This window comes from Arvicanthis niloticus, chromosome 2 (genome assembly GCF_011762505.2).
Source record: "Arvicanthis niloticus isolate mArvNil1 chromosome 2, mArvNil1.pat.X, whole genome shotgun sequence".
Lineage (NCBI taxonomy): Eukaryota > Metazoa > Chordata > Mammalia > Rodentia > Muridae > Arvicanthis > Arvicanthis niloticus.
In genome coordinates this window covers 52143244-52169866 of record NC_047659.1, presented here as the reverse complement: position 1 = coordinate 52169866, position 26623 = coordinate 52143244, and the positions used below count along the sequence as shown (strand labels likewise).

The window sequence follows — 26623 nt, the reverse complement described above, 5'->3', positions numbered from 1 at the left end:
GGGCCTGCTATGGCCCTCCCTCCTGCCAATCATGCTACTGCATTACAAAACATATCACATTTTCTCTAACCATTTTGAAAAATATAATACATTGTTAATTATATTCATTATGCTGTGCCACGAGCCACCAGAACTAAGTAACTTACTCTTTCCTATCCTATCCCACAATAACATTCTTCCCACGGATTGAGAGCCCCTGCTGACACCAGACTATACCTAACTTCTGAGATGAGTTTTTTCTCTTTTTCTTCCTTCCTTCCTTTCTTCCTTCCTTCCTTTCTTTCCAGTGTGTGTGTGCATGCATGGTGGTACATGATCACATGTGTATCAATGTATGTGGAGGCCAGAGGTCAACCTTAAGGATTTTCCTCTATCACCTTTCCTTTATTTATTTATTTATTTATTTATCTATCTATCTATTTATTTATTTATCATCTATTTATTTTTGAGATAGTCTCTCACTCAACGTGGAGCTCGCTGACTGGCAAAGTTATTAGTAGGCCAGTAATCCTCAGGGATTGTCCTCCCTCTGCTGTCTCCTTCGTGCTGGAATCACAGGCCACACTGCAACATGTGGCTGTCATGAGGTTGCTGGGGTTCAAACTCAGGTCCTCATGCTTGCACAGCAAGTACTTTACAGGCAGAGACATCCCTTATCCCACTTTAAAAATGTAAAAGGTATACCAGCTCACAGGGTTCGTGACTGTGTGTCACGTGCTTTGTTCTAATGTGTCCTCCGACACCACCCTTACTTTCCACCCTCACACCGGTCCCCACCCCTCACGTCATCCTCCCCACCACTTTCATGTCACATTTATCCTGTTACCTTCCCTCTTCCCCACAATCTCTTCCTCCCCTTTCCTAGTTTTCGTGACCTGCACATAAGCACACAATACACACACACACACACACACACACACACACACACACACACACACACACATTGAAAGCTCAGATCTACATGTGAGAGAAAAATATGCAATATTTGTCTGAGTCTGGTTCATTTCACTGAAAACTTTCAGTTTCATCCATTTTCCTACAGATAGCATAATTTCATGTTCCTTACTGTCACCTAACAAAGCCTATCAAATAATTACTAGATGTCACAGGTCAGTAAGGATAAACAATATAAATAATTTTCTATTTTTGACTTTATAAAGATTTATTTATTTTTATTATATGTTTATGTGTGAGTGCCTGCATGCCTGTAGTAGATGTACCATGCACATGCAGTGCTTGCACAGGCCAGAAGAGGGCATCAGAATCCTTGGAACTGGAGTTACAGCCAATTATGAGCCACCAGACAGATGCTAGAAACCAAATCTGGGTCCTCTAGAGGAGTGCCCAGTTCTCTTAACTGTCTAGCCATCTCTCCATGCCCAGTTAACAACTCTTAAAAGGATTTAACACAAATGAAGCCTATTGGTTATTGATAATGTTAATTAGAAAATTACATTAATATAGTGGTGGCGCATGCCTTTAATCCCAGCACTTGGGAGGCAGAGACAGGTGGATTTCTGAGTTTGAGGCCAGCCTGGTCTACAGAGTGAGTTCCAGGACAGCTCAGGCTACACAGAGAAACCCTGTCTCGAAAAACAAAAACAAAAAACCAAATAGATAGATAGATAGGTAGGTAGATAGGTAGATAGATAGATGGATGGATGAGTCAGGGCTGCTAAGATGGCTCACTGGAGAAAGGCACTTGCCACAGTTCCTGACCACCTGGTTTTTGTTCACTGTGATACACATGTGGAAGGAGAAAACTGAGTCTCACAGTTTGTCCTTTGACTACAATATGCACACTGTGGCATGTGTGCACTTGCACACACACACACACACACACACATACACACAGCACTAAATAAATAAATCAGTAAATAAAAATAAATGCAAAAAATTAGCTAAAACCTCAACTTTTAAAAATTCAGTATGAACGAATTTCTCAAAAATAAAATCAAAACTGAGGCAATGTAGTACACGCCTTTGATCCCAGCACTCAGGAGACAGAAGCAGGCAGATCTCTGAATTCAAGGCCAGCCTGGTCTACAGAGCAAGTTCCAGAACAGCCAGGGTTACACAGAGACACCTTTCCTCAAAAATAAATTAAATAAATAAATAAATAAATAAAATCAAAGCATATGACATCCGGACTTACTTTTTGCTGTTAATATAACACTGAGGTACTATTTAATTGGAGAGACTCCACCATATACATACATCCACAAGGAGTAGTGATTTGTTTGCATTGTAGTACATACAGTTAGAAACCCAATTTGGGTGGTTTCCTTATTCTGAAGCACAATCACTCCAGAGTGAAGCCCTGCATAACTGAGGCTCTTTTTTTTTCTGCCTTTCATGAAAGGCACAAACCTATTATGAATATGTTTTTTTTTTTTTAACTCCATAGTAACTATGTGGATAGTTAATGAAGCCCTGAGTGTATTTTACCCGCATGGCTTCCCCTCGAATCCCAGCGTGCACTGACAGAGAGCACTGGCGTGTGGTTCTGATGCTCTCCATGACCACGCACAGCACGGCCTTCCTGCTGCTCCTTGATTGGCGGATCAAACTGTGGTCAAAATTAATTTTTCTAGAATAAAAAAAGATACATGCATAAGATGCTCTAATACGTGATCTTACAGAATTGAAGGTACCTTTTGTGTTATTCAGGGCCCATCTTGACTACGTGTGTGAATAGAAGTAGGCATAAATGAAAATCAGAAAGTGTAAACAAAAATCATTTGACTAATTTGCCTCTCCCTTCAGTTGTTCTTCTTGTTTTATAGAGTGGCGGCATGACTTGTTTAGTTTGGTAGAGCAGGGGACTGAACCCAGGACCTTGTACATGCTAGGCAAGCACTCTATCACTGAGCCACCTCCCTGCCACTCAGTGATTTTGATTTTAGTTTGAGACAGATTCTTAATAATTTGCCTAAGACAGACTTGAACTCACTATGTACCAATTTTTTTTTTTTTTAAGAAACAACTGAAAATATTTACCAAATGGTTTTTGATTGGGTAAGGGTAGTGACTAGCTGCTAACATGTAGTCTTTCAAATGAATATATACATATATATATATATATATATATATATATATATATTTAACTTGTAAAATAAAACCCAAACGTCTTAAGCCTTCTTTGCAGTGAAGTTGATACAGTTGAATCATCTAAAGAGAACACTGCAGTGTATCAGGACCATTGTACTGACCGTGCAGTAATCTCCTTGAGTAATGTCGATACCTCCACCTCATGTTTGGTCACAACACCAAACGAAGCTTTGACTGCGATGGAATCAGATCCAGTAACATTAATCCCAACATCATTCACAATGTGGTTGCTCCGCCTTCCATAGAGGGAAACATCTGACTCATCTTCATAATTCAGTAACTGATAAGATGAAATACCTTAGGAGAAGAAACTTAATATTTTTTAAACGTCTCAAATTCATCTTACATTGACTTTAGGTATTATCATGTTAACATGACTGAAAAATTCTTTGGCCCAAATATTGATTAGACAGCATTTCAAACTATATGGAAAGTAGCTTTTCAGGCAATTTTACTACAAAAAAGAAATGATAGAATGCTTAACAGAAACTCAAATTCTCTATTCATACAACAGGATACATATACATCAATTAAGACTTATTGGGTAGTTGAATGAAAGACAGATATCCATAACCAATGACTAGATATCATGCCTGTTTTATAATCTAGTTTTAAATTTTTATTTCAGGGTTGGGAGATGGTTCAGTTGGCAAAGTGTGTTTTTGTAAACAGGAAAATTCAAGTTTAATCTCCCAGTACCCACATTAAAAAGAAAAAAAAACCTGAGTTTATCTATTGTGATAAATTGTAAAATAATTCAAATTACTTTCATTTTTTTGATCATGTAAAACGGTAAGACCCAATAATATCCTATATTATACAGGTCAAAATATATCATTTTTCTAAGCCTGTTTAGTTAAAAACAATTATAATTGATTTTAAAATTAAGCAATAAGCGATTTGAGACTATAAATACTTAAGCATTGTTTATGACATTACTACCACATAAAAGTTGATTTTATTCATAAAATGTGTATTATTAATGTATTAATCCATAGAAGCTCTGTTCGGCTATTAAGGATATAGCCCCATCAAGAGTCACTCCCAAACATTGAAACTTACCGGCCGAAATTTCTCTGTCTCCCAGGAGAATATCTTTAAGTGTGAAAGGCGTGGATGTGAATTTGCATCTAGGAAACAGAAAACACCGCTTCTTTTTCACCACCAGACTCAGGGGTTGGTACTTGTCAGCTTCGCTGAGGCTCGGGACAGGGACTAATCTCCCTCCATCTCCAACTTGCTTAACGAAGCTCTTGGTAGCAGCAGCAAACATATTAATATCAAGAAGTCATCAACTGCGACCCTCAGGCAACGAACCCATTTTTGAAGTAGAGAATCAGACACCGCCGAACTAAGCCTTGCTTGGTGTTAAAATACAGTTATGCAGGTTAGAACTATAAAGCACACACTCACCAAGTAGTTTGCCCGTGCGCAACTCACAACAGCGCCTCCCTTCATGAACTCGGGTAATGAATAATAGACGCTAGTGTAAATGATACACCCAGAGCAAGTCTAACTTGGACTGCCAGTCTACAGAGCTGAAATGTATAGAGAAAACGAATTCAAACATACTACCAATGTCCTTGAGGAGACCACAGTTGAGAGGGCTTTGCCCCAAGCACTGAGCCAGTTGGAAGGAGACATGAAGTCCTACAGGAAACGGTGCAAATGGGCCCTGACATCAGGCCTGGATATGATCTGCAGTGGCCGTCATCCAAGAGGAATTCCTTCACAAGTCCAGCAGGTGAATTTTGGCAGCAGGGAAGTATTTTTTTTTGAACCTTCACAGTGTACAGATCCTTACATGAGCATTTCTCTTCTCCAGGATTTTGTATGCTTATGAAACTATGTGTTTAATACCAAATATCAATTCACAGACAATAAAACAATTGGATGCAGATCTCTATAGGGTATTGAAGGCTTTTAGTTACTATTACATTACATATTAAAAACTACTATGGAAGTCTCTGACCCTGAAACTAATGGCTCAGACTACATCAGCTGATAGCCCTGCTGAATTGACTTCCTTTTCGCTGCTCACTGTTATCTAATTGCTCAACCTATAAAAATAGTGTTGGCTGATTTTCAAGAAATTTTTGTGGGCCCATTTAAATTAAATTCTAGAAACAAACCTATACTGTATTTTTACGGCCATAGGTGATTGATATATTTTGAAAGTGTCTCTGGCTGTTACAATATGGTATTCCTTAACACATAAGTGTAAAACATTATTGGATAGTAACCCATGTACCTTATGCAGAAATAAAAGAGAGTAGGCTTAACCTAAGCCCCAGTAGAATTCAGTTTGGTTTGATTCTGAATATACATTCCAAGTATTTGGGTTCTCATACAACCAAAACAAATTTCCATTACAGAACCAACTACTTTTGTACAGTAACCTAAAAATTCCATTGAAAAAAAAACCAAAAACAATGAACCTTTTAGGGGTCTCTCCGTGAGAACATTTCTAGAATTTAATTCTAGAGCATCAAGTAAACACAGGAGCCATTGTGCAAGTAGTTTACAAACCTCTAAGACTCTCTGTGGCTCTGTCACAACACACTCTGAAGGTGGAGCTTTCGAGATTAACGTCATCACTCCCAATTGCACAGGTCAACGGGAAGAGCGATCCTGGAAACTGGTCTAAACGCCCTCGCTATGCACTCTACCTCCAGCATCTCGAGACTTGGGGATCCTACATGCTCCCAAAGTAGAGGTTTTTAAACCTGTGGGTTGTGACCCTCTGGGGTTCCATTATAGTAGCAAAACTACAGAAATGAAGTAGCAACGAAATAATATGATTGGCGGGGCGGAGATGTGTGTCACCACAATATGAGGAACTGTATTAAAGGGTCACAGCATTAGGAAGGATGAAAACCATTATCCTAAGCCTGCAGGCCACAAGAGCCCGCCAGGCAGCAGCGGGCTCAGGGATCCAGGACTCTTAAACTACCCTCATCCCAGGATAGCCTGCTGCCCTCTAGCCGACCCTCTGGGGTCTCAAGTTTCGGGACCAAGATCTGGAATTTACTTAGCAATTTAGCATTCGAATTTTCAAATCTTTCTTAAAGTAGTCCAACCCTTAATCTTTCTTCCTTGCTCCTCAAACATGCTAGGTTCCTGGCCTACTGCAAGCTTTCTCGCTGAGAAGGAAACCGCCTCCCTCTAAGGACAAAGGACTGAAGCTCTGCACCACTGAAGGCGGGAGGGGAAACTCCGGGAACCGAAGTGGGGTGCAGGCAGGAGCTGGGAAGAGCCAGGACAGGCATGGAGGTGGGGCCTAGAAGGATGAGGGGCGGGGCCGGACACTCGAAGCTTTGGAAACGGAGCGGGGGCGCCTGCAGGAGCTGGGAAGAGCCGGGACTGGGAGAGAGGGCGGAGTCAGGACGCAGGAGGGGCGGGGCCGGGCGCTAAGACGCTCTGGGAACCCAACTAGGGCGCAGGCCGTAGCTGGGAAGGACAGAGACTTGGCAGAGGGGGCGGGGCCCGGGGAACTGGGAAAGGGCCGAGCACGGTGGCAAAGCGGAGCAGGAACATCGAGGGGCTGAGCATGGCAGGGAGGGGCGGGGCAGAGAGGCTGGACAGAGAGGGGGTGTGGCCGGCTCTTCCGCGCCGAGGCCCCGCCTCTCCTTCCCTCTCCGCCTGTCCCTTTGCTGGAGGGAGGCAGGCAGCGATCCGAGAGGCGTCCAAGCAGCAGCGCGGGCACGATCCTCTCGGAAACTGGCCGACGTGGAGAGGGAGAACCCAGATTCACAGTGCTCTCGATTGCTGTGGTCAGCCGTCCCTTCTCGCCATGTCCCATAGCCGGCATCGTGCGGAGGCCCCGCCGCTGCAGCGCGAGGACAGCGGGACCTTCAGGTCAGCGCTGGGCCGTCGAGGCCGCAAGGCCCAAGACGGGTGGGCAGCGGGGCAGGGGCGGGGAGCCGGCTGTTCGGCAGCATTCTGGGTAAAGCTCCCTCCCTCCCCTGGCGTGGCGCTGGGCCCGCCCTCCGGGCCCCGGGGGTCTGCCGCGCGCCCCGCCCCTCTGTTGACCCTAGGTGGCTAGCAGATCGGGAGGATTTGATCAGCGTTGCCGCGCAGACCCGGGTGTAGACTTGATCTAGCGTGCTGCATCCAAGCCCACCCGGTTTCTTTCAGCATCCCTCCCACCGCTCTCAAGTTCTTTATACAGACCTCTCCACTCTCCTCCATGGGCTACAGCACCCAGAGACAGGTGCGCGCCCAGGCCTTGCCACTGGCCCTAGCTGCTGGGGAGCCGCAGAACCTTTTTGTCACCATTTGTGACTGTCAAAACTGACAAGTGGATGCTTTCGCTTCCCTTTCAGCTTTGACGTGCAAAGCATACGTTTTTCTGGTTTTTGCAGTTTGGGCAAGATGATAACAGCTAAGCCTGGGAAAACACCGATTCAGGTATTGCACGAATACGGCATGAAGACCAAGAACATTCCAGTTTATGAATGTGAAAGATCCGATGTGCAAGTACACGTGCCCACTTTCACCTTCAGAGTAACCGTTGGTGACATAACTTGCACAGGTCTGTATGCAGTTAATTCCCCATGACCATGTGGATTGGAGGTCCTGATTCTGTGTTGCTTTTCAGTAAGGAAAAGTGCCCTTTTAATTAAGACAGATGTGGGAACATACTCTAAAGATAAGAGACTCCAGGATCAACTTCATTTGTTTCACTCTAATTTTGTCTCGCTAAGATATAAGCAAGATCAGAAACTCCAAGCGTCCCGCATGCTTTTTCCTATACCTGGGGAGCCTGATAAAGTTCCTCTTAAGAATTAAAAACTGAAAATATTCTTGGAGCTCCGATAACTAAATCTGTGGGTGCTATCGCTTTTCAAAGTTACAAAGTTACCAACGCAGAGGCTAGTAGGGTTGGGGTCAGAATTTTCCGAGTTTCTCTTTTTATGGATACACCTGAAACTGTATTCTTGGTACCACACTTGAGTCTGTATCCATGAATAATCAAGGAAAGTTAGAAGACTCCCATACTGTATCCCTCCAAGCTGCAGTGCACAGTAGCTTCTAGTTCTAGATACTATATAGGTATTTTGTATAAAATTGTTTCCCCTTTTTATTCATGAAGTAGCAACTTCAGAGACGTTTCATAAGCCTCATATCCAAGGTCACACAACAATGAAGTTTTAAAGTTCATATTCATGCCTTCGTTCAGTTTGAGCCTGAGAAAATGGTCACCACAGCTGCTATTTGTAAATGTGGACATTATTTTCCTATTTACCTAGTTAGTTAAAAACATAAAAATTGTTGAATAGTTTAATTTGTAAATATACAAAGAAAAAATAGAAAAAGCTAAAGTTCCACTGTCTGCTAGTCTGAGGATATTATATATTCAAATATGGGGATCTGAGGTTGCCTATATTCATTGGAGCGACTTGAAAAAAACTGAAGCTTTTTCAATTTTTGTGTGGGGGGCAGATGGGTTGTAGGTAGGTATGCACCAGAAGTTTCCTTATAGAAATCCACAAGGTTAGAATTGAGTTCCTACTTCAGCTCAATTAGTTACTACTTTTGGTCATTTTTCAAATATTCGGGAGGAGTGTTCTTAATTTAAAAAAAAAAAAAAGCCATTTTCCCCTTTAATGCACTTGGGTTAGAGATGAGCAAACTCTTTCCACCATTCTACCTTAGATCTCCCCTCACACAACCCTGTCATCCTGTTTTAACTTCTCGGCCTTCTCAGTTTCAATTACTGTCTAAAGACTATACCTCTGAAATCTTTGTCTTCAGCCAGGTACAGAACATAGCTGCTATGTGCTTTCTGGGCATCTTTGCTTGGGCATAGTAGGGAAAGACATCTCAGACTCTTGTCTTAAACTCAACCATCTTTTCACTTAAACTCAGGTTTTTTGGTTTTTTTTTTTTTTTTTCCATACATTCCTTTTTTCCCCCTGGAAGGCACCACAGCCAGTTGATCAATAGAAGCTGAAGTTGTCCTCCTGACTCTATCCTGTCCCCTTTTCTCCCTGTCCTTGTGTCTATTTTCCCATAAATCCCTGTCTTCTGGATAACTGTTGAATCAGCTTCTCTCTTTCTCTTGCTACCTATGCTCTAGGGCAGGGGTTCTCAACCTTCCTAATGCTGCGGACCCTTTAATTCAGTTCCTCATGTTGTGACTCCAACCCTAGAATTAGTTTGTCACTACTTCATAGCTTATGAAATTACATACTTTATTTTACTGCTACTTCATAATTTTGCTACTGGTGAATCGTAATGTAAAGGTCTGATCCCCGTGGGGGGGGTTGAAACCCACAGGTTGAGAACCACTGGTCTAGACCGTTATTATTTTTCTCTTGGACTAAAGTTCCTATCTTGTAATTGCTTTTTCAACTTGGAGTCTTGTGGTGTGCATTCTCTTCACAACAGTTTGTGTTCTTAGTTGCATTTTTGAAGCAGAGACTTACTGTGTAGCCCAAGCTGACCTTGATTTTTTTATTCTCCTGCCTCAGCCTCCCAAACTCTGGGCTTAAAATATGCACCACCATTGCCTAACTCCGAATGCTTTTTCTAGCTTTCAAATTTGTCTCCTCCTCCTTCTTTTTTTTTTTTTTTTCAGTCCATTTAGTGATCTCCTCATGGAGCAAACTTTTAAAATAAACCCCAACTTGCTTGCGTGATTTCCAAGCTTCTTACAGTGTCAGCGAGGAGCCTCCATACTGCATGGGCACTTGGTAGGAATTCAGAGCATCCATCTCTTCCCAGATGGTGAGATTACAGTATATGCTTTAAAAAGAAAACCTTCCTTGGCAATTCTTTACACAGACAAAGGTTTGCAAAGGACAGATTTATAATACGCTTCGCCACCCCTTCTTCCTGTACCCCTGCATCTCAGAATCCCTTCATCAAGCTCACAGACTATTCATTTTCAGCCCCTTGGGGCCTTGAGAACACTGTGTGCTGTGCCACCCGGAAGTGTTTGCAGGTGCTCCTCTGCCCGCCCGCGGTGTTCTTTGGCTCCTCCTCACTTGACTTGTCTACTTGTCTTCTAGTAGTTCATACAGTTCCCTTTCCTCCATGAAAAATTCCTGAGTATCTCCCATAGTAGCTACGCTGCTTTTTTGTTGTTGTTGTTTTGTTTTAACACAGTGTTTGGTGGGGTCTCAAACTAGCCCCTAAGTCTCAATCCTCCTGCCTCAGCCTTCTGAATAGTTGTAATTGCATGGCCACACATGGCAAGCTGCTGATCTTGTTGGCTCCTTACAACTCGAAGTGAAGCTTGTTATAATATGTCCTCTGTATTTCAGCTATCTATTAACAGACATTTGGTTCTCAGTCCTAGAGAACAAGAGATTTCGTTTAGTCTTGTGCCATATTTCAAGTGTCTCTTTTAGTAGATAAGAGAGTATTGGGCTCTGTGTCCTGATACTTGAGGGTCATACTTGAAAACATTTTCCATGAGTTTGAGGATTTGAAATCATAAGGAAAAGATGGCCTTCACCATTTACCTTATGTGGCAGCTGAAATGAAGATGTATGTCAGTTTCCCGCACCCTCCCCTTATCTACCCATGTTAGCTTTACAGATTGTATGGGAGACTTGTGACGTAAGTTTTACCTTACCCTTCTTCATCTCACTCAATGTATAATCTTTCCTGCTTAGCTCGAACAGGGGCTGTCAGTGACTGCTTCTTTAAGGAAAGCTTACTGGAGAAGACTTTCTTTTCTGTCTAGGAATAAAGGAAGAGCAAAATGCTAGGTTCTGTTTCTTCAGGAGGTGTGATAGGGTCAAGCTTATTCCTATTTTATATAATACACATATTTTATATAATACACATGTATAGAAATGGTATTTTATACAGGTATGCATAAACTCAAATAAGTAGTACTTTTAAAACTGGCTTTAATGTGTCAATTTCACGTGTTGAGATTTTACTAACATAACTGCGTATATAAGTGAGTGGTTTCAGTATCAAGCGAGCATGCCTATAGTGATCTTGTTTTGCATTATGACAACAGCTTTGAAACCCATACTTCTTCACAGAGACTAAGAATTTTTTTTTCTCCCATCTTTAATTCAGGTGAAGGTACGAGTAAGAAGCTTGCAAAGCACAGAGCCGCAGAGGCTGCCATAAACATTCTGAAAGCCAATGCAAGTATCTGGTGAGCTAAATTTCTTTGTATTCCGCAGCTCAGAATTTTCATGGCTGAGGTAAGATAAAAAATTTGAATATGCTCTCAAAAGCAACAGAGTGGACAGTTGCTAATATCCTCACTCCATATGTGTAAAAATTCCATATCTGTAAAAGCCTGCCATCCATTAAAGACAATTTAAGCCTATTAAATCTGGTAAAGGGAGGCTGTCATGAACCAGGTTTTGCTGGATGATGGGGTGCAATCAGTGTTTGTGGCAGATATCAATATCCTTAGTATGAAGATGTTAATTTTAATCAATTATTTGTACACTAAATAAGGTGTAAGATGGAAAATGTCAGTAAAAGTAGTACTCTTTTTTTTGTTTGTTTGTTTGTTGTGTTTTTTGAGACAGTTTATTTGGGTAGACTTGACTGTTCTAGAGCTAGCTTTGTAGACCAGGCTGGATTCCAACTCACAGAGATCTACCTGCCTCTGCCTCCTGAGTGCTGGGATTAAAGGCATGTGGCACCACTACCTGGTCACCTTTTTTTTTTTTTTTGAGATGGTCTTACTTTGGCTTTTGTAGGCTAGCTGGCCTCAAATTCATTAGGTAGCCCAGGCTGGACTCCAACTAACAGTTCTCCCCCCCTTCTCCTCCTTAAGGCTTGTATTATAGGCGTGTGTCACTCTATCTAGCTGAAAGTACTCTTAGGAATTCTCATTTGGAAAAAGTATCAAGGTGTTTCTTTCCTGTATCAAATACAGGGGGATGTTAAGTGGGGCAGTACTTCTGGATATTTCCAAATGGAAATGTCTTCCATTGTCACTGCTTTTAGAAAGAGCATCGGTCCTGCAACATCGTACAGCTCATAAGTGGAGTCTTTGGTTTCCAGTGAGCACACTGTAGAACATGGAGTGCCTTCAGCTTCTCTTACACACACCCATAGATGCTTGGAGTTTAGCCTTTTGTAATCTGCCCATAGTTGGCTTTTTTGTTCTCTAACCATAGTGAGACAGATTTAGGAGCATATTTAGGCCCATGCCATAACTCTCTCTTTCTCAGCTGCTTTCAAGCTTTTGGGTAATTTTAAAATAGTGAGTGACATACTTACTTCCAGATAAGTGGTTGTCCTGGGCCAGCCTTGGACCTCACAGGTGCTGCTTATCTCCCCAGGGTCCTGAATATCCGTGGTGACTTAGGCTGGCTCTCAGGTCACACTTCCGGTAGCACAGCTTTTGAACTCTTCCACCTGTTGGTGACCTTGCAGTTCTGTGTAGGCCAAAGATTATGCCAGAGTGTTGGGTACATTTGTAGAAATCAGCACACAGCATGTCCTCTCTGCATGTGGGTACTTCATTTTGTCACCATGAAACTTTACTATGGGTTTGTAACAGTAGCAAACTGCTATGTATTTGTGCTTCTTGGCAGATACGATGAGAATCATTAAGCTGTAGTTAGGTCTACAGTGGCCTGATTTAATACAGAATCTTTCTCACTCCTCCATCCCAATTATTTGCGTAGCTTCGGCATGCAGCATTGTAAGGGAAGACTTGTCTACTTCACCAGCCTGGGTTAAACCTGCCAGTCGGAGGAGATGGCAGTAGATGAATCTCATGTGTCATGGCAGGAATGACACTTCGGTTGTTTATTTAGGTGGTTGTCAATGTGGAGTGCAGCTTCGTCAGAACTAGGCATTGATTTCCCAAGTAACTAGTCATTTCAAACTCCCTTGAAGAAGCTGTTCTCTTTCCCCTGATTATAATGTCCCCTCCCCCACACATGTTAAAACCAGATTCATATGGGACATCTTCTTTTGCAAGATACAAGATGCAAGATACATCAAAATCTTTGAGGATTATGTGTCGAGATGATGTGACGAATTTTTCTTGCCTGGCTATCTGGATGAAAATGCATTTATAGTCTGTGTTATCATACTGCTAGGAGAACTTTCCTGGCTAATTTTTTTTTTTTTTTTTTGTAAAAAGTGGTTTTAATAGTAATGTACTTTATGCATACACACACACACACACACACACACACACACACACACACACACACATATTTAAGAACGTTAGGCATGCATCTATATCACTCCTACCCTGTCCTCTCCTCCTCCTTATCCAACCCTCCTCCTCACCCCACATGTATGATGTGTTCTTTAATTACTATTGCTACATGTACTTTTCCTGGGACTATTTTTAGATTTGTTTATCTTTATGAGTGTTTTGCCTGCATGTATATGTGTGTACTACATGTATGCCTAGTCCCCACAGAGGACAGAAGGATGCATTTAATCACCTGAGATTGGTGTTATGGGTGGTTGTTTAGCCATCCTGACCCTATGGGGACTTGGATCCAAACCCAGGTTCACTGTAAGAGCAGTGAATGTTCTTAACCACTGAGCCATCTTTCTAGCCCTTACTATGTACATTTTAGATATTTTTATTAAGCAACTTTTATGAACAAAGCACCACAAAGCTTATCTAAGTAAGTAATACATCGGCCCTACAACCAAGTACTATTCAGTGTGATTCAGAAGTTAGGTAAAGACTGGACAGGTTGTGTGCAACATTGAACAATTTACGGCCGAATGACTTTTTAAAGATCCAGACTAAACTTTTTTTTTTTTTAATATAGGCTCTTGTGTAGCTCAGGCTAGCCTCAGACTTTCTGTGTTTAAGGGTAGCTTTGAGCTCCTGATCGTCCCTCCTCTACCCCAGAGTGGCGAGATTATAGGCATGTGACTCAGAAGAAGGAGAGATGATGATCCATTGAGGTAAAGCAATAGGCATCTGGAAATGAGGCCCGATGAAGCCCTAGGATAATGAGTAGATCAGATTCCCAAAGAAGTCGGAGTGAAGGGCATTCAGCCCTTGTAGATGGAATGGGAGAATGTGGGCTGAGGTGGTTAAATAGAGAATGCATTGTCATTTATTTAGTAGCTTGGAGAAAATAATTTTATTTAATAACACTCTTAAATAATGTTTAGCTTTGCAGTTCCTGATCCCTTAATGCCTGATCCATCCAAACAGCCAAAGAACCAGCTGAATCCAATTGGCTCATTACAGGTAACTTAGTTTTCTATACTATTTGTGTGCTGACCAAAAGGATAATACATTTGTACTATCATAAAGGCTAAGACAAGCAGTTGGTATTTTAAACATAAGGGGGAAATATGAATATTTTGTTTTCTTTCTTTTTAGTGTTTTAAAGACAAGCTCTCTCTATGTATCCCTGACTATCCTGGAATTTTACTATGTAGACCAGGCTGGCCTTGAACTCACAGAGATCCACCTGCCTCTGCTTCCTGAGTGCTAGGATTAATGGCATGTGCCATCACACCCTAGAAATTAGTATTTTGTTTCAAAGTTGTGATCAGTGCATTCTGCGTAGCCAGCTTGAAATTATTTTCTTATTAACCTGCTTTGGATTTTCCTCTTGCTCAATATTTGCTTTTGGTTGAATGGTTACTCAATATAAGCAGACCTTGTTGCAACAGGTCTATACTTTTCTTAGCCAAAAGGCCAGTATGCTTTAAGGGTATGGTATTTCTCACTACTCTTGTAACCAACATCTTTTTATTTCTGTTGAGACAGAATATACACAGAACCTTAGTTGTGTAGGTAAATTCAAGAGAAGAGAGGTAGCCTATTTAATTGCTTGATTCTAGCAAAAAAAGAGAGAAAAAGCATATGTAGCCTGACTTTCCCATTGAATGCAGGCTTCAGCTCACTGTGGAATAGAAAGGCACCGTCGATGGCATGGAACTGCTTTGATTTTGACATCGTGATAGAAGAATATAAAATGTGGAACTGCCTATGGGAAATAACAGGGTGTTCCTTCAGTTTCCCATTGGCCAGCACAATGGTTCTTTTCAAGCACATGTCTAGAAACAGAAGCAAAGAGGAACATCCTTTGTGTGACTGAGCCATTGAATAGTTAAATTTACTATTGTAACCTCATCAATTTTACAGGAATTAGCTATTCACCATGGCTGGCGACTTCCTGAATATACCCTTTCCCAGGAAGGAGGACCCGCTCATAAGAGAGAATATACCACGATTTGCAGGCTAGAGTCATTCATGGAAACTGGTACTCAATTCTTACAATTAGAGGCACTTTTCAGATGGGGAATTGCCATAGAAATGTCTGTCACATGGCGTTTTGAATATTGATGTCTTTTTTCTACTATCTTTGACTTTCTGAGAATAGTTATATTTCTTAATTTGATGTTTTAGAAATGAGATTGTAACTGAAAAGGCAGGCAAATTATCGGCTTTTTGTGTTGTAAGTAGTTTTCATTGGACTGGAAAATGGGGGTGAAGAATGAGAGACTGTATGTCAAAAAAAATTGTGGTAAGCTTCAGAGGGTATGTTTCCTAGTGGTAGAATATTTGTTTAGTGTGTATGAGGCCCTAGTTTCAGTCCCCAGAATCATAAAACATAAAATAGAAATAGTAATATAATAAATGACAAAGATAATATATATATTTTTAGTTGCAGCAAATTTTGTGTTATAAAGGATATAAACTGTGAAAAAAAACAGTCACTTTAAAAAATACTAGTGAGAATCCCTGTGTTAACCTCTCTGGCATGCTTTGGTCACTTCTAAAGTAGATTAATATGGGATTGTATGAGCTATAGGTGCAGGACAGTGATCAGGGGCTTGCCTGATGTAAGTGAGGCCCTGGGTCCAATCCCCAGTACAGATGAGAAAAGAAAAATCAAATGCATAGGGTTCTACCTTAGCTGCAGATTAGACTCAGGTAACAGGCCAGTGTTTTTTCTCTTAAGTGGCCGTGTGGCCAGCACAGAAGACACTGGGCCAAAAGCAGGGCCTTCAGCTTATGTTCTTCATGTAGTCATGATTTAGACGGTTGAGCAAACTTCTTAGTCTCTTTGATTTCCATTTTGTTTGTTTGTTTATTGTTTAGAGGTATTGGGTATTTAACACACAGCCTGTGCTAGGCAAGTGTTCTATGACTGAGTTATATCTTTGGTTGTTTTTGTAGTTTTGTTTTTGAGACAGGGCCTCCCTATTAGGTAGCACTGGCTGTTGTGGAACTCACTCTGTAGACTATGCTGACCTTGAACTTACAGATATCCAACAGCCTCTCCCTCCCAAGTACGGAGATTAAAGATATGCGCTACCATGTCTAGCTAGCCCCAATTTTAAATCTATACAAGTACAGAAGTAGATATTTAACGTGTCTTTCAATTTCAGTGTCTCCTATACCTATATTAATTTTTAAAATTCACATAGTTGTCAGCTTATAGAAGATTATAAGCAAGAAATAGATGTTAAGAGTTAGGAATTCAAGTGCATTTGATGAATCTAATTGGTCAGAGTTAAATCATATATGATTCATGTGCTAGGTATAGAGAAAGTTTGCAAGTGCTACAAACATTCAGTGTATAATTATTAAAGACAACCTGTTGAAAAGAGGAATTCTTGGGCTGGGGGAATGGCTGGGTGGGTAAAGTGCTTACTGCATGAACATAACCTGCGTTTGAATCCTTGGCACCCACCTTACAGCCCGCTGGCACAAAATCAGGCACATAGATGCCCTAGGGCTTGCTGGCCAGCCAGTGCTGCTGAAATGGTGAGCTTCAGGTTCAGAGACAGCCCCTGCCTGGAAAACATACAAACAAACAAACAAACAAACAAGCAGATTTTATAAAACAAAAACAGACATGGAGAACAGCAGAGGAAGATAACCAACATCAGCCTCTGGTCTCTATGTGCTTTAACATGGGTGGGCTCAGACACACACACACACACATTCACATGTACACATCACACACACACACAAAATACAATAATTAATGGTTATTTGAGGAGCTTAGTAATAGAGCATTTACCTAACATAAGCTCCCTGTCCCTGGCTTTGAATCACAGTAACCTTAACCTATCTCTCTCTCTCTCTCTCTCTCTCTCTCTCTCTCTCTCTCTCTCTCTCATGTGTGTTTTACTTTGGCAGCTAAATGCTGCCAGATTTAATAAGGGTGAACACAGAAGGATTTGGGAGGTATGGTATGTTGAGATATATACACAGTGTCTATATGTTCCAACAAGCAGAAATGTTAGTGCAATAAAAAGTATTGGGTCAGTGCATGAAAATCCTGAGGTACTCACTGATAAAACACCAGTCTGTGCACATTTTTATCATTCTCTGTGGACATTGATTTCTAAGTCTACTGTTTCTTTTTCTTTATGTAGGAAAGGGGGCATCAAAAAAACAAGCCAAGAGAAATGCTGCTGAGAAGTTTCTCGCCAAATTTAGTAATATTTCTCCAGAGAACCACATTTCTCTGGTAAGTAATAATCAGACAGGAGTTGAACATAACTGAACGTCTACTGTAGGAGGTGTCCCTTCGTGTCTTGTATTGCTGCTTCAGAGTTGCAATCTTTAAAAATTGTTGAGTGATATATGACTCCAGTGTTTATTGCCTCCTGTATGTGAGCCAGGGTTGGTTCAGGTGAGAGGACTTAGGAGATAACAATAAATTCAGAATTTCAGGATGGGATCTGAAAATGAGAGCTCAGCCAAGAGCCTGACTCTGGAACGCTCTGTGCTTAGCATGCAGGAGGTCCAAATAAGCAAATTAACAAACAGAGGGTCCGGGGTGCTGCTTTTAAACATCCATTCCTCCACCTGTTGATTCGTCTGCACGTGTAATGATCATATGGTGAGCTTGTACTGTGTCAGGTACCATTGGATACGGTGCACAGCTGGCTTCTGCTCTAACCAGTTTAATCGCTGGCTGAAAGAGGAGTACACTATAGATGGATAGTCAGATAGTGCAGGTGACTGGCAGTACACGAACATGGAAGAAGGCATCCAGCCAACAACAGGGTTTCAGGAAAGCCTCCAGGAGGAAGATACATCAAAGCTGAGACGTACGAGTGAAAGCAGAGGAGGAGATTCGAGAGTGAAGATGGCAAGCTCAGAGTCCCTGGAGTAAAACACCTCATTTAGTAATCTTTACTAAACCATATCTTTACTAAACCATAAGTGTTCCGCAGATCCAGATCATAGTGTTAGGGGAATTCTCAAAGAGTGAGGCCAGGCCAGCAAAGAGAGATCATGTCTTAAATTAGCTAATTAAACTAAAGAGACTACCGTTTATATTAAATTAACAAATTTTATCCTGGCAGAAAAAAAATCTAACTTGTTGTTTAGGAAGGAAATCACTTGGTTGGATTCTAGGGAGTAAATGAATATTAGGACCAGAGAGACCACTGGGGTGGTCTTAGAGAAAGTACATGCAATATGATAACCTAAACTAAGGTAGGGGGCAGAAGAACTGGAGAAAAATTTGTATATATTTTAAATTTCTTCTAGAGGAACTGGAGAGGTGGTTAAGAGTGCTCACTGCTTTTGCGGAGAGCCAGGTTTGCTTCCCAGCACCCATATCTGGTGGCACAACCGTAATGGCATCCTTACAGAGCTTATGGTTCATTTATAGGGAAAAAAAAACATGATCTTTTCAATAAGTGCTAAAAAAAATACTTGTAGCAGTCATAACTGATAAGAAAAAAAAAATCCAAAAGTATTAAAAGCATGGTTAATGTCTCTGTATTACAATCATCTCATTAAAATAAAAAATAAAACAGGACAGCAAGTAAGAGGTTTTTGTCTGACCTTGTTCTAGAAACATAGTTAGATGACAGGGAACAGAATGAAGCTGGACCCAAGAAAAGATGGGCTACAGTGATTTCTAGATGCAGATAACCTCATATATTCCTGTAAAGCCCTGGAGAGATGGGGACATTGGCACATTTGGGAGGCAGATCCAAGAGAAGCAGACGTTCAAAGCTGCTTTCGGCTACACAGCAAGTTCAAGGCATCCCTAGGCTACATGAGACCCTGTCTCAAAGACAGTAAGAGAATGTGCCAAGGTAACTGATTATTTAATGTACAAAACTGATGTTTTTCACATTATTTAGTCATATGGAAGTAAGAAATGGAGGGGTTAAAATGAGGAGGTTAAATGAATTGCTCTGGGGAGGGAATCTGAGGGCGAGGAGAGGGCACAGCAAGGGGTTGTCCTTGGTTCATGCTTGTGTACTTTTATTTATTTTTCCCCTATGGGTAGATATACGTAGATTAACAAGTGCCTGAGAGCTTGGTGATGAGCTTGGCTCAGCCGATGAAGTGCTTGCCATACAGGTATGAGGACCTAAGCTCAGAAATCTAGCACTCATATAAAAAGCCAGGCGCAATGGCCTGTGAGCCCAGCCCTGGAACACAGAGGCAGAAGGGTCCTTGCTGGTCAGCCAGTCTAGCTGAATCTGTGGGCTCCAGATTCAGGGAGAGACTCTGACTCAAACAACAAGGTGGAAAGTGACTGAGGAAGACGCCTCTGTTGACCTCTGACCTCCACACACATACGTAAGCACGTTCTCACACGTGCTACAAGCATACATACACCATACCACACCACACACACAGCACACACACACAACCAAATTTTAAAATTTACAAATAAAAACATGTACTTTATGAAAAAATAGAAAGTCTGTCTGAAAAAAAAAGTACGCTAGAAAAAAATCAATAATTAGCTATTTTCAATATCTAGGGTAAACTTGAATAGACATTTGCACGGATTCATGTAGAAATACTTTGAAACTACTGAAGAATATAATGGAAATTAATGTGGCACTGTTTCTTCTTTTCATACAGAGATTCAGTATAGTAAATATATAAAAATGTAAGCTGTCTTACTTTAATTACCAGAATTCAGTTCGGAGCTCAGTGGGACTTTACTAAGTATATCTGGAAAAAGGAAAATGCAAATACTTGCGCACAGCATCTAAAAAGCAAGAATTTGAGGTGGGCTAGGGTGCTTGCCCTCTCTGAGAATAAAGCAAAGTATGGAACTGTAATAAAGCAGCTTACTGGTGAGAGAACAGAAAAGGATTCAGGAGTCAGTGCAAAGGCACAGCTACTTCATGATGGCAGCAGTGGGATTTCAGACGAGTAAGAAAAGGGATTGGTCCGGGTGCAGTGTGGACAGCTGACAGCCACAGGTGAGGATGGGATGGTCCAGGTACAGTGTGGACAGCTGACAGCCACAGGTGAGGATGGGATGGATGGTCCAGGTGCAGTGTGGACAGCTGACAGCCACAGGTGAGGATGGGATGGTCCAGGTGCAGTGTGGACAGCTGACAGCCACAGGTGAGGATGGGATGGTCCAGGTGCAGTGTGGACAGCTGACAGCCACAGGTGAGGATGGGATGGTCCAGGTGCAGTGTGGACAACTGACAGCCACAGGTGAGGATGGGATGGATGGTCCAGGTGCATTGTGGACAGCTGACAGCCACAGGTGAGGATGGGATGGTCCAGGTGCAGTGTGGACAGCTGACAGCCACAGGTAAGGATGGGATGGTCCAGGTGCAGTGTGGACAGCTGACAGCCACAGGTGAGGATGGGATGGTCCAGGTACAGTGTGGACAGCTGACAGCCACAGGTGAGGATGGGATGGATGGTCCAGGTGCAGTGTGGACAGCTGACAGCCACAGGTGAGGATGGGATGGTCCAGGTACAGTGTGGACAGCTGACAGCCAGAGGTGAGGATGGGATGGTCCAGGTACAGTGTAGACAGCTGACAACATAGGTGAGGATGCGATGGTTCAGGTGCAGTGGACAGCTGACAGCCACAGGTGAGGATGGGATGGTCCAGGTGCAGTGTGGACAGCTGACAGCCACAGGTGAGGATGGGATGGTCCAGGTGCAGTGGACAGCTGACAGTCACAGGTGAGGATGGGATGGTCCAGTGTGCTGTGAACTGGGAGCCATGGGTGAGGATGGGAGCTAGTGTATTTGTATGTACACCCTCATGTAGATAGATTGCATATCCCCATGCCTAAGTAAATCCCAGATCAAAGATTGAGCATGACTAGAACTGTCTTAGAAAACACAATCTTTTGAAAGTACTCTTAGGGATAGAAAGTCTTTTAAACTATAACTTAACATCTAAAATCTGAAAGCAAATGAATTTGACTAGAACGTATGATACAGCCAAAAACTATAAATACAATCAACATAACTAAAACAAACAAGCTAGCTTTCGTACATGTAAAGCCTGTGCACATTAATTTAAAAAGTCCAGTAGAAAAAATATGAAAGAAAAGAAAAATATTCAATGTATTCATGCCAAACAAGATATTTTGTACCTTTTAAGTTGGTGAAAGCTAACACTGTTTGATAGATAACTAGCTGCTATTAGTGAGAGTGTGATAAACAAGCACTTTGTTGGGTGGGTGTGTAAATTAGTTCAGAAATCAGCTGGAAGTATTTCCTACACTTAGGTATGTGGGAGGGGGCAAGGTGCAGATGTATGGAAGTCAGATGGTGCCTTACAGGAAGAGTTACTATGAGTCCCAGGGATCAAACTCTGGTATCAGACTTGGCATCAAGAACCCTTACCTGCTGACCCAAGTTGTAAGAATTTATCAAAATAAGAGCATTTCTGTTGGCAGTGTCTCTTCTAGACATATATAATACTGGAAAGAAACAAAGCTGGTTCATCTGGAAAAACAGCCAGTGCTCTTAAGTCCTGACCCATCTCTCCATCAACTCCAAACAACTGTTTTACTTACCCTGCTACTGATGTTGGAACTGGCTCAGTTAGGAACTGAAGTTTCCCTTTCTGCCTTTTAGACGAACATGGTTGGACATTCTCTAGGATGTACTTGGCACTCCTTGAGGAACTCCCCTGGTGAAAAGATCAACCTCCTGAAAAGGAGCCTCCTCAGTCTCCCGAACACAGATTACATCCAGCTGCTTAGTGAGATTGCCAATGAGCAAGGCTTTAACATAACATATTTGGATATAGGTATGTTTTTTGTTTGCCCTGACATGTTTCATCTCAGCATCTCATGAACCTCATGCTGACCTTGAATACCTACATGACCTTGCCTTTACTTCCCAAGTGCTGGGATTGTGGGATTGTGTTCCATCTCTGTGGGTGTTTACTTAATTCAGTTTACACTCCTGGCACCCACCAGCCTGTGCTGTGTGCATGGATTAACCTATATTGACTATTTCACTGGATCACACTGGAGCCTTTTGTGATTGGCTTCTTTCACTTGGCACAATACTTTTTAAGTTTGTCTATGCTGCAGTAGGCATTAGACCATCACTTCTTTGTATGGCAGAATGAAGACAGCTCATTGAATGTACACTTGACAGTTTGTTCATCCACTCATTCCTTTAATACCTGAGCTGTTTCCACTTCTGGGCTCTTTGGACTCAAGTGCTATATCAGAACATGTGATCACTGGTATTTGAATACTAGTTTCATTTTCCAGGAGTGAAACTGCTTGGTCACTTGAGTTGCTGATAATTGAACTGTTTTACATCTGACCACCAATCTATGAGGGACTTAGAAGGATAAATGTCTAATGGGTCCAGGTGTCCTGTCAGGTTATGCAAATGGATAGAGTTGTGGATGTAGTAAATGGCATGGAATTGTTCTGTTTCAAACAGTTGGCTTCATGTCAATTTTTCTTTTATTGAGGGACAAAGGCCTTAGATGCGGTAACTAGAAAGCCCATTCACTCATCCAATAATCCTATTGCTATTAAGATAGGTCCTTGAAATTGAGTGACTAAATATTATTTAACCATGGTCACTTTAAAAGTTATTATCTAATATGTGTGTATATGTGTGGGCGTGTGTGTGTGTGTGTGTGTGTGTGTGTGTGTGTGTGTGTGTGTGAGAGAGAGAGAGAGAGAGAGAGAGAGAGAGAGAGAGAGAGAGAGAGAGAGAGAGACAGAGCGAGCATGTGTGGGATCAGAAGATAACTTTGTGGAGTTAGTTTGTAAGGCCCGCCAGGAAGGGAGAAACTCCCTCTCAGCCCACAGGAATTCACGGCCACCCCAATAACTGCAAGACACCGAACTTGATGCAGTTAACACGAGGTATATTTGATTTCAACTCGTTGAGGCTGCACTTCAAGCCTGTCCTACGCAGAGGCCAGCAATGAAGTACGACCCCCTTAGAGAAGAGGAAGAGCTTTTAAAGGGAAAAACCACAACCCAGGGAGACGAGGGGGGAAATAATGATTAAGTATCTATAGAAAGCACCTGTCCAGTGTTCAGCTTCCATGACAGGTTCAAGAAACGGTCATGGGGAAATATTAAACCCTATCTAATTTGTCTTGTGGTCAGTTCTGTTCCTGGTATCCAGAGTGCACGGGCACACTGACCTGAACTCCCAGCTCAAACCCTATTCAATCTATCTTGTCTTGTAGATAGCTAGTTTCCTAGGACCCAGAGCGCAGAACAAGCTGATCTGCACTCTTGACTCCATCTGTGGAAGGTTTAAAAAATTTTGACTCTTTCAAGTTCTCTCCTCCCATCTTTACATGGGCTTCAGGGACCAAGCCCAGGTCTCTAGGCTTGCTCAGCAAGTGCCTTAGCCCACTGAGCCATCTCAGCAGCCCCCATGGCCACTCTAAGTCACATTTTGTATGTCACATTGACTTCTTCCCTTCACTTCACCACCTGTAGTGAGTGACTCATCAGTTGATGAGAGCATTTGCTTCCTGGGCTTTTAGGACACCATAACCCAGAGTTCTGCATGAATGGTCTTTCCATGCATCAGGTCTATTCTGCCTAAAAGCCTACTGAAAGTGACTTCCTAGTGGAAAAACCAGCCTTGCCTGTCCTTTAATAAATGGTTCTTTCCCATTATGGCATGTGCTATGGTTCAGTGGTTTGCAAACTCTCTCCAAGTGATCACATTTAGAGTTCCCTTGGAAATGGCATAGAAATGCAACAGCCAACTATGGCTGACCCCGGCCCTGATTTCTGATTGTGTGGGCTAACATGAAGTCTGGTATCAGCATGTCTTTCAGATTTCTCTAGTGGTTATGAAACAGTTGAGAACTGTTGCAGCTGAGCATGTAGGGAAGCTGTGGTAGTTGTCTTATTTTTTATTGATTTTTTTTCTGTTTGTTTGATTGGTGGTGGTTTGATTTTTTTTCCCTTGAGTATCTTGCTTTATAGCCCAGGCCAGCCTAGAAATGACTTTATGCCCAAGGAGAACCTAGAACTTTGTATGGCTAAGGCTGGCATAGAATTGAAAGTCCTCCTGCCTCTACCCAAGTGGAACTTTTAGGTCTAAGCCGGCACACCCCACTCCCTGTCCATTTTGTTTGCATAAACATTGATGAGCGCCTGAGGTAATGTACTGTAGATGCTTCGAGACCAATGAAAACAAGTGGTTTTCTAAAGGATTTGCTTTACATGTACCCAGCACTAACTGTCATGTTTGTATGTGTCATTACAGAGGAGCTGAGTGCCAATGGTCAGTATCAGTGTCTCGCAGAGCTGTCCACCAGTCCTATCACCGTGTGTCATGGCTCAGGCATCTCCTGTGGCAATGCACAGAGTGACGCTGCTCACAATGCCCTGCAGTATTTAAAGATAATAGCAGAAAGAAAGTAGGCTGGGAGCAACGTAGGACATCTTTCCGCGGCGTGAAGAAGTTTCCCTCACACCTCCTTCCCAGTGAAACATTTACCGTAATGTATGTCTGCGTGTTCTTTCCAAATCTCTTCAGACTCTGTCAACTTTCCAGATTTAAATGTCTCCAGGTAGTTGTTATTGAGCTCTTTTTAATGGCTTCCACTTTGTATTGGTATATTGTGTTTATAAACTTTGTACCACAAGGCTGAGTGTGGCATCCATTTTACAGGGTCAGACACATAGGCTGAACATGCATGTTTGACTGTAACCGTGAAGGGATAAAAGTACTGCTAGCAACAGTCTCACTGGTGCTTAAACCCTTTTGTGCAAAGCTTTGTGAAGTGGATTCTGAAGAACCCCCTTAGACTAGAGCGTTGAGGCTTGTGATGAATGTCATTGCTAAATTTCAGGGAACGTGACCGTTTGCTATGTATTTGAAACCATGGAATAAAGAGCTGTTCTTATAATGGGGGCTCTGCTGGTTTTATTAAGCAGCCACTCACTTGATCTTAGCCTCATTCTTTGTAGGCGAACTTTCTTATGACCATTTTCATTTGTATTGGCTCCACGCTGCTAGCTTACTGCGGAAAGTCAAAGGAAAAACCTGTGGTCTAAAATGACCCGCAAATGTATGTATTGATTTTTCTCTAGGCCTATGCAACATAGGCCTTGGACATAACGGTTTGTAGATGAATTAGTAGTTTTAAAAAGTGTTAACAAAATGCAAACAATTAACACCAGAAATCTTTCCAGTTCACTCAATTCTTTTATAAGAATATTTCAAAGACATGATTTGATTTGAAGGTCAGAAAAAAAGGCTAAAGAGATGGCTCAGTGGATGAAGGTGCTTGCAACCAACCCTGACCACTTACTTAAGTTGAGTCCTTGAACCCACATGGGTGAAGGAGAGAACTGACTCTCACAGTGTATTCTCTGACTTCATAGATGTACTGTGGCACACACATACACACAACCAATTAAAAAAAATAAATGTAAAAATACATGCATTTTAAGTTACAGGGAAAGGAAATAGTGCCCTGCAGTATTTAAAGATAATAGCAGAAAAAAAGTAGGCTCAGAGCAACGTAGGAAATCTTTCTGCAGTGCATAAGAAGTTTCCCTCGCACCTCTTTCCCAGTAAAACATTTTCGGTAATGTATGTCTGCGTGTTCTTTACAAATCTCCGTCCGTCAACTTTCCAGATTTAATTGTCTCCTGGTAGTTAATTAAGTGTATGGTGATTTAGTCCCTTTTGGGAGTGTTGCTAACTCATACCTCAACTATCAAAACGTCTTCATAATTGCCTAACCTGTTAGTCATCCTTTCAAGAGCAGCCCACAGTTCAAAGAGTCACCATATTGCCCCATATTGAGATAATTAAAACTTTCATCCTAGCTTCAGAGTTCCCCATACACAGAGACAGCTAAGGCTGCCTTGTGGGTATCTTGTGTTGTTTGAATTTGCCTTTGGATTTTTGAGATGGGGGGAGGTGGCTTTCTACATAGCCCTAGTGTCCTAGAACTCACTATGTAGCTCAAGCTGGCCTTGAACTCACAGAGATCTGCCTCTCTGCCTCCCGGGTGCTGGAATTAAAGGTGGTCCGTTACACCCAGCCACAAAGAGAGTTCCTTTGCTTCTCAGGGACCCCAAGTCATGATGCTTGGAGAAGATGCACAAAAAAGGATAACCAGTGAGATTTTATACCTCATTCTGCTGCCTGTCTTACAAGATATGAGCCCCACTCAGTGATGGTAAACAGAGCCCACAATTCCTTAGGATGCTGAAGTCGCACATTTGCTGCAACTTTTACAAGAAGTGAGCTGAGTACCACAGGAGGCACCACAGTTGAGAAATATAAAGGGACTAGTGCCTGAGGCTGGTAGTGATGACCAGCTATGGCTAAGCCATGCTGGTTATGCATGCCTGCAACCTT

At 42.0% G+C, this 26623-nt stretch overlaps 2 protein-coding genes across 2 annotated transcripts in view; one reads left to right on the top strand and one right to left on the bottom strand.

The window, feature by feature from the left end:
- The window catches only part of Pjvk (pejvakin), a 10994-nt gene extending 4297 nt beyond the window's left edge, over window positions 1-6697 (bottom strand). Inside the window, exons 1-3 of the mRNA XM_034495928.2 lie at window positions 4174-6697; window positions 3213-3408; window positions 2449-2590 (exon numbers count right to left, since the gene is read on the bottom strand). Coding sequence (XP_034351819.1) covers window positions 2449-2590; window positions 3213-3408; window positions 4174-4384 — 549 coding nt within the window. The 5' untranslated portion in view covers window positions 4385-6697. The remainder of the gene's footprint in view (window positions 1-2448; window positions 2591-3212; window positions 3409-4173) is intronic.
- A 13-nt stretch (window positions 6698-6710) lies between these two features.
- On the top strand, window positions 6711-25157 carry Prkra (protein activator of interferon induced protein kinase EIF2AK2). Its single transcript, XM_034496500.2, has 8 exons — window positions 6711-6969; window positions 7476-7645; window positions 11155-11236; window positions 14200-14278; window positions 15185-15302; window positions 17431-17525; window positions 21878-22052; window positions 24512-25157. Exons 1-8 carry the CDS (start codon window positions 6905-6907, stop codon window positions 24667-24669), a joined length of 942 nt encoding a protein of 313 aa, XP_034352391.1. The 5' UTR covers window positions 6711-6904; the 3' UTR covers window positions 24670-25157.
- The last annotated feature ends 1466 nt before the right edge of the window (window positions 25158-26623 follow it).

Excerpts from the sequence above, each read along its gene's own strand:
- Prkra (XM_034496500.2), top strand. The coding sequence starts at position 6,905 with ATGTCCCATAGCCGGCATCGTGCGGAGGCCCCGCCGCTGCAGCGCGAG. Across the intron at positions 6,970-7,475 it reads GAGGACAGCGGGACCTTCAG|TTTGGGCAAGATGATAACAG; the intron begins GTCAGCGCTGGG and ends TGGTTTTTGCAG. Across the intron at positions 17,526-21,877 it reads CAGAGAACCACATTTCTCTG|ACGAACATGGTTGGACATTC; the intron begins GTAAGTAATAAT and ends TCTGCCTTTTAG.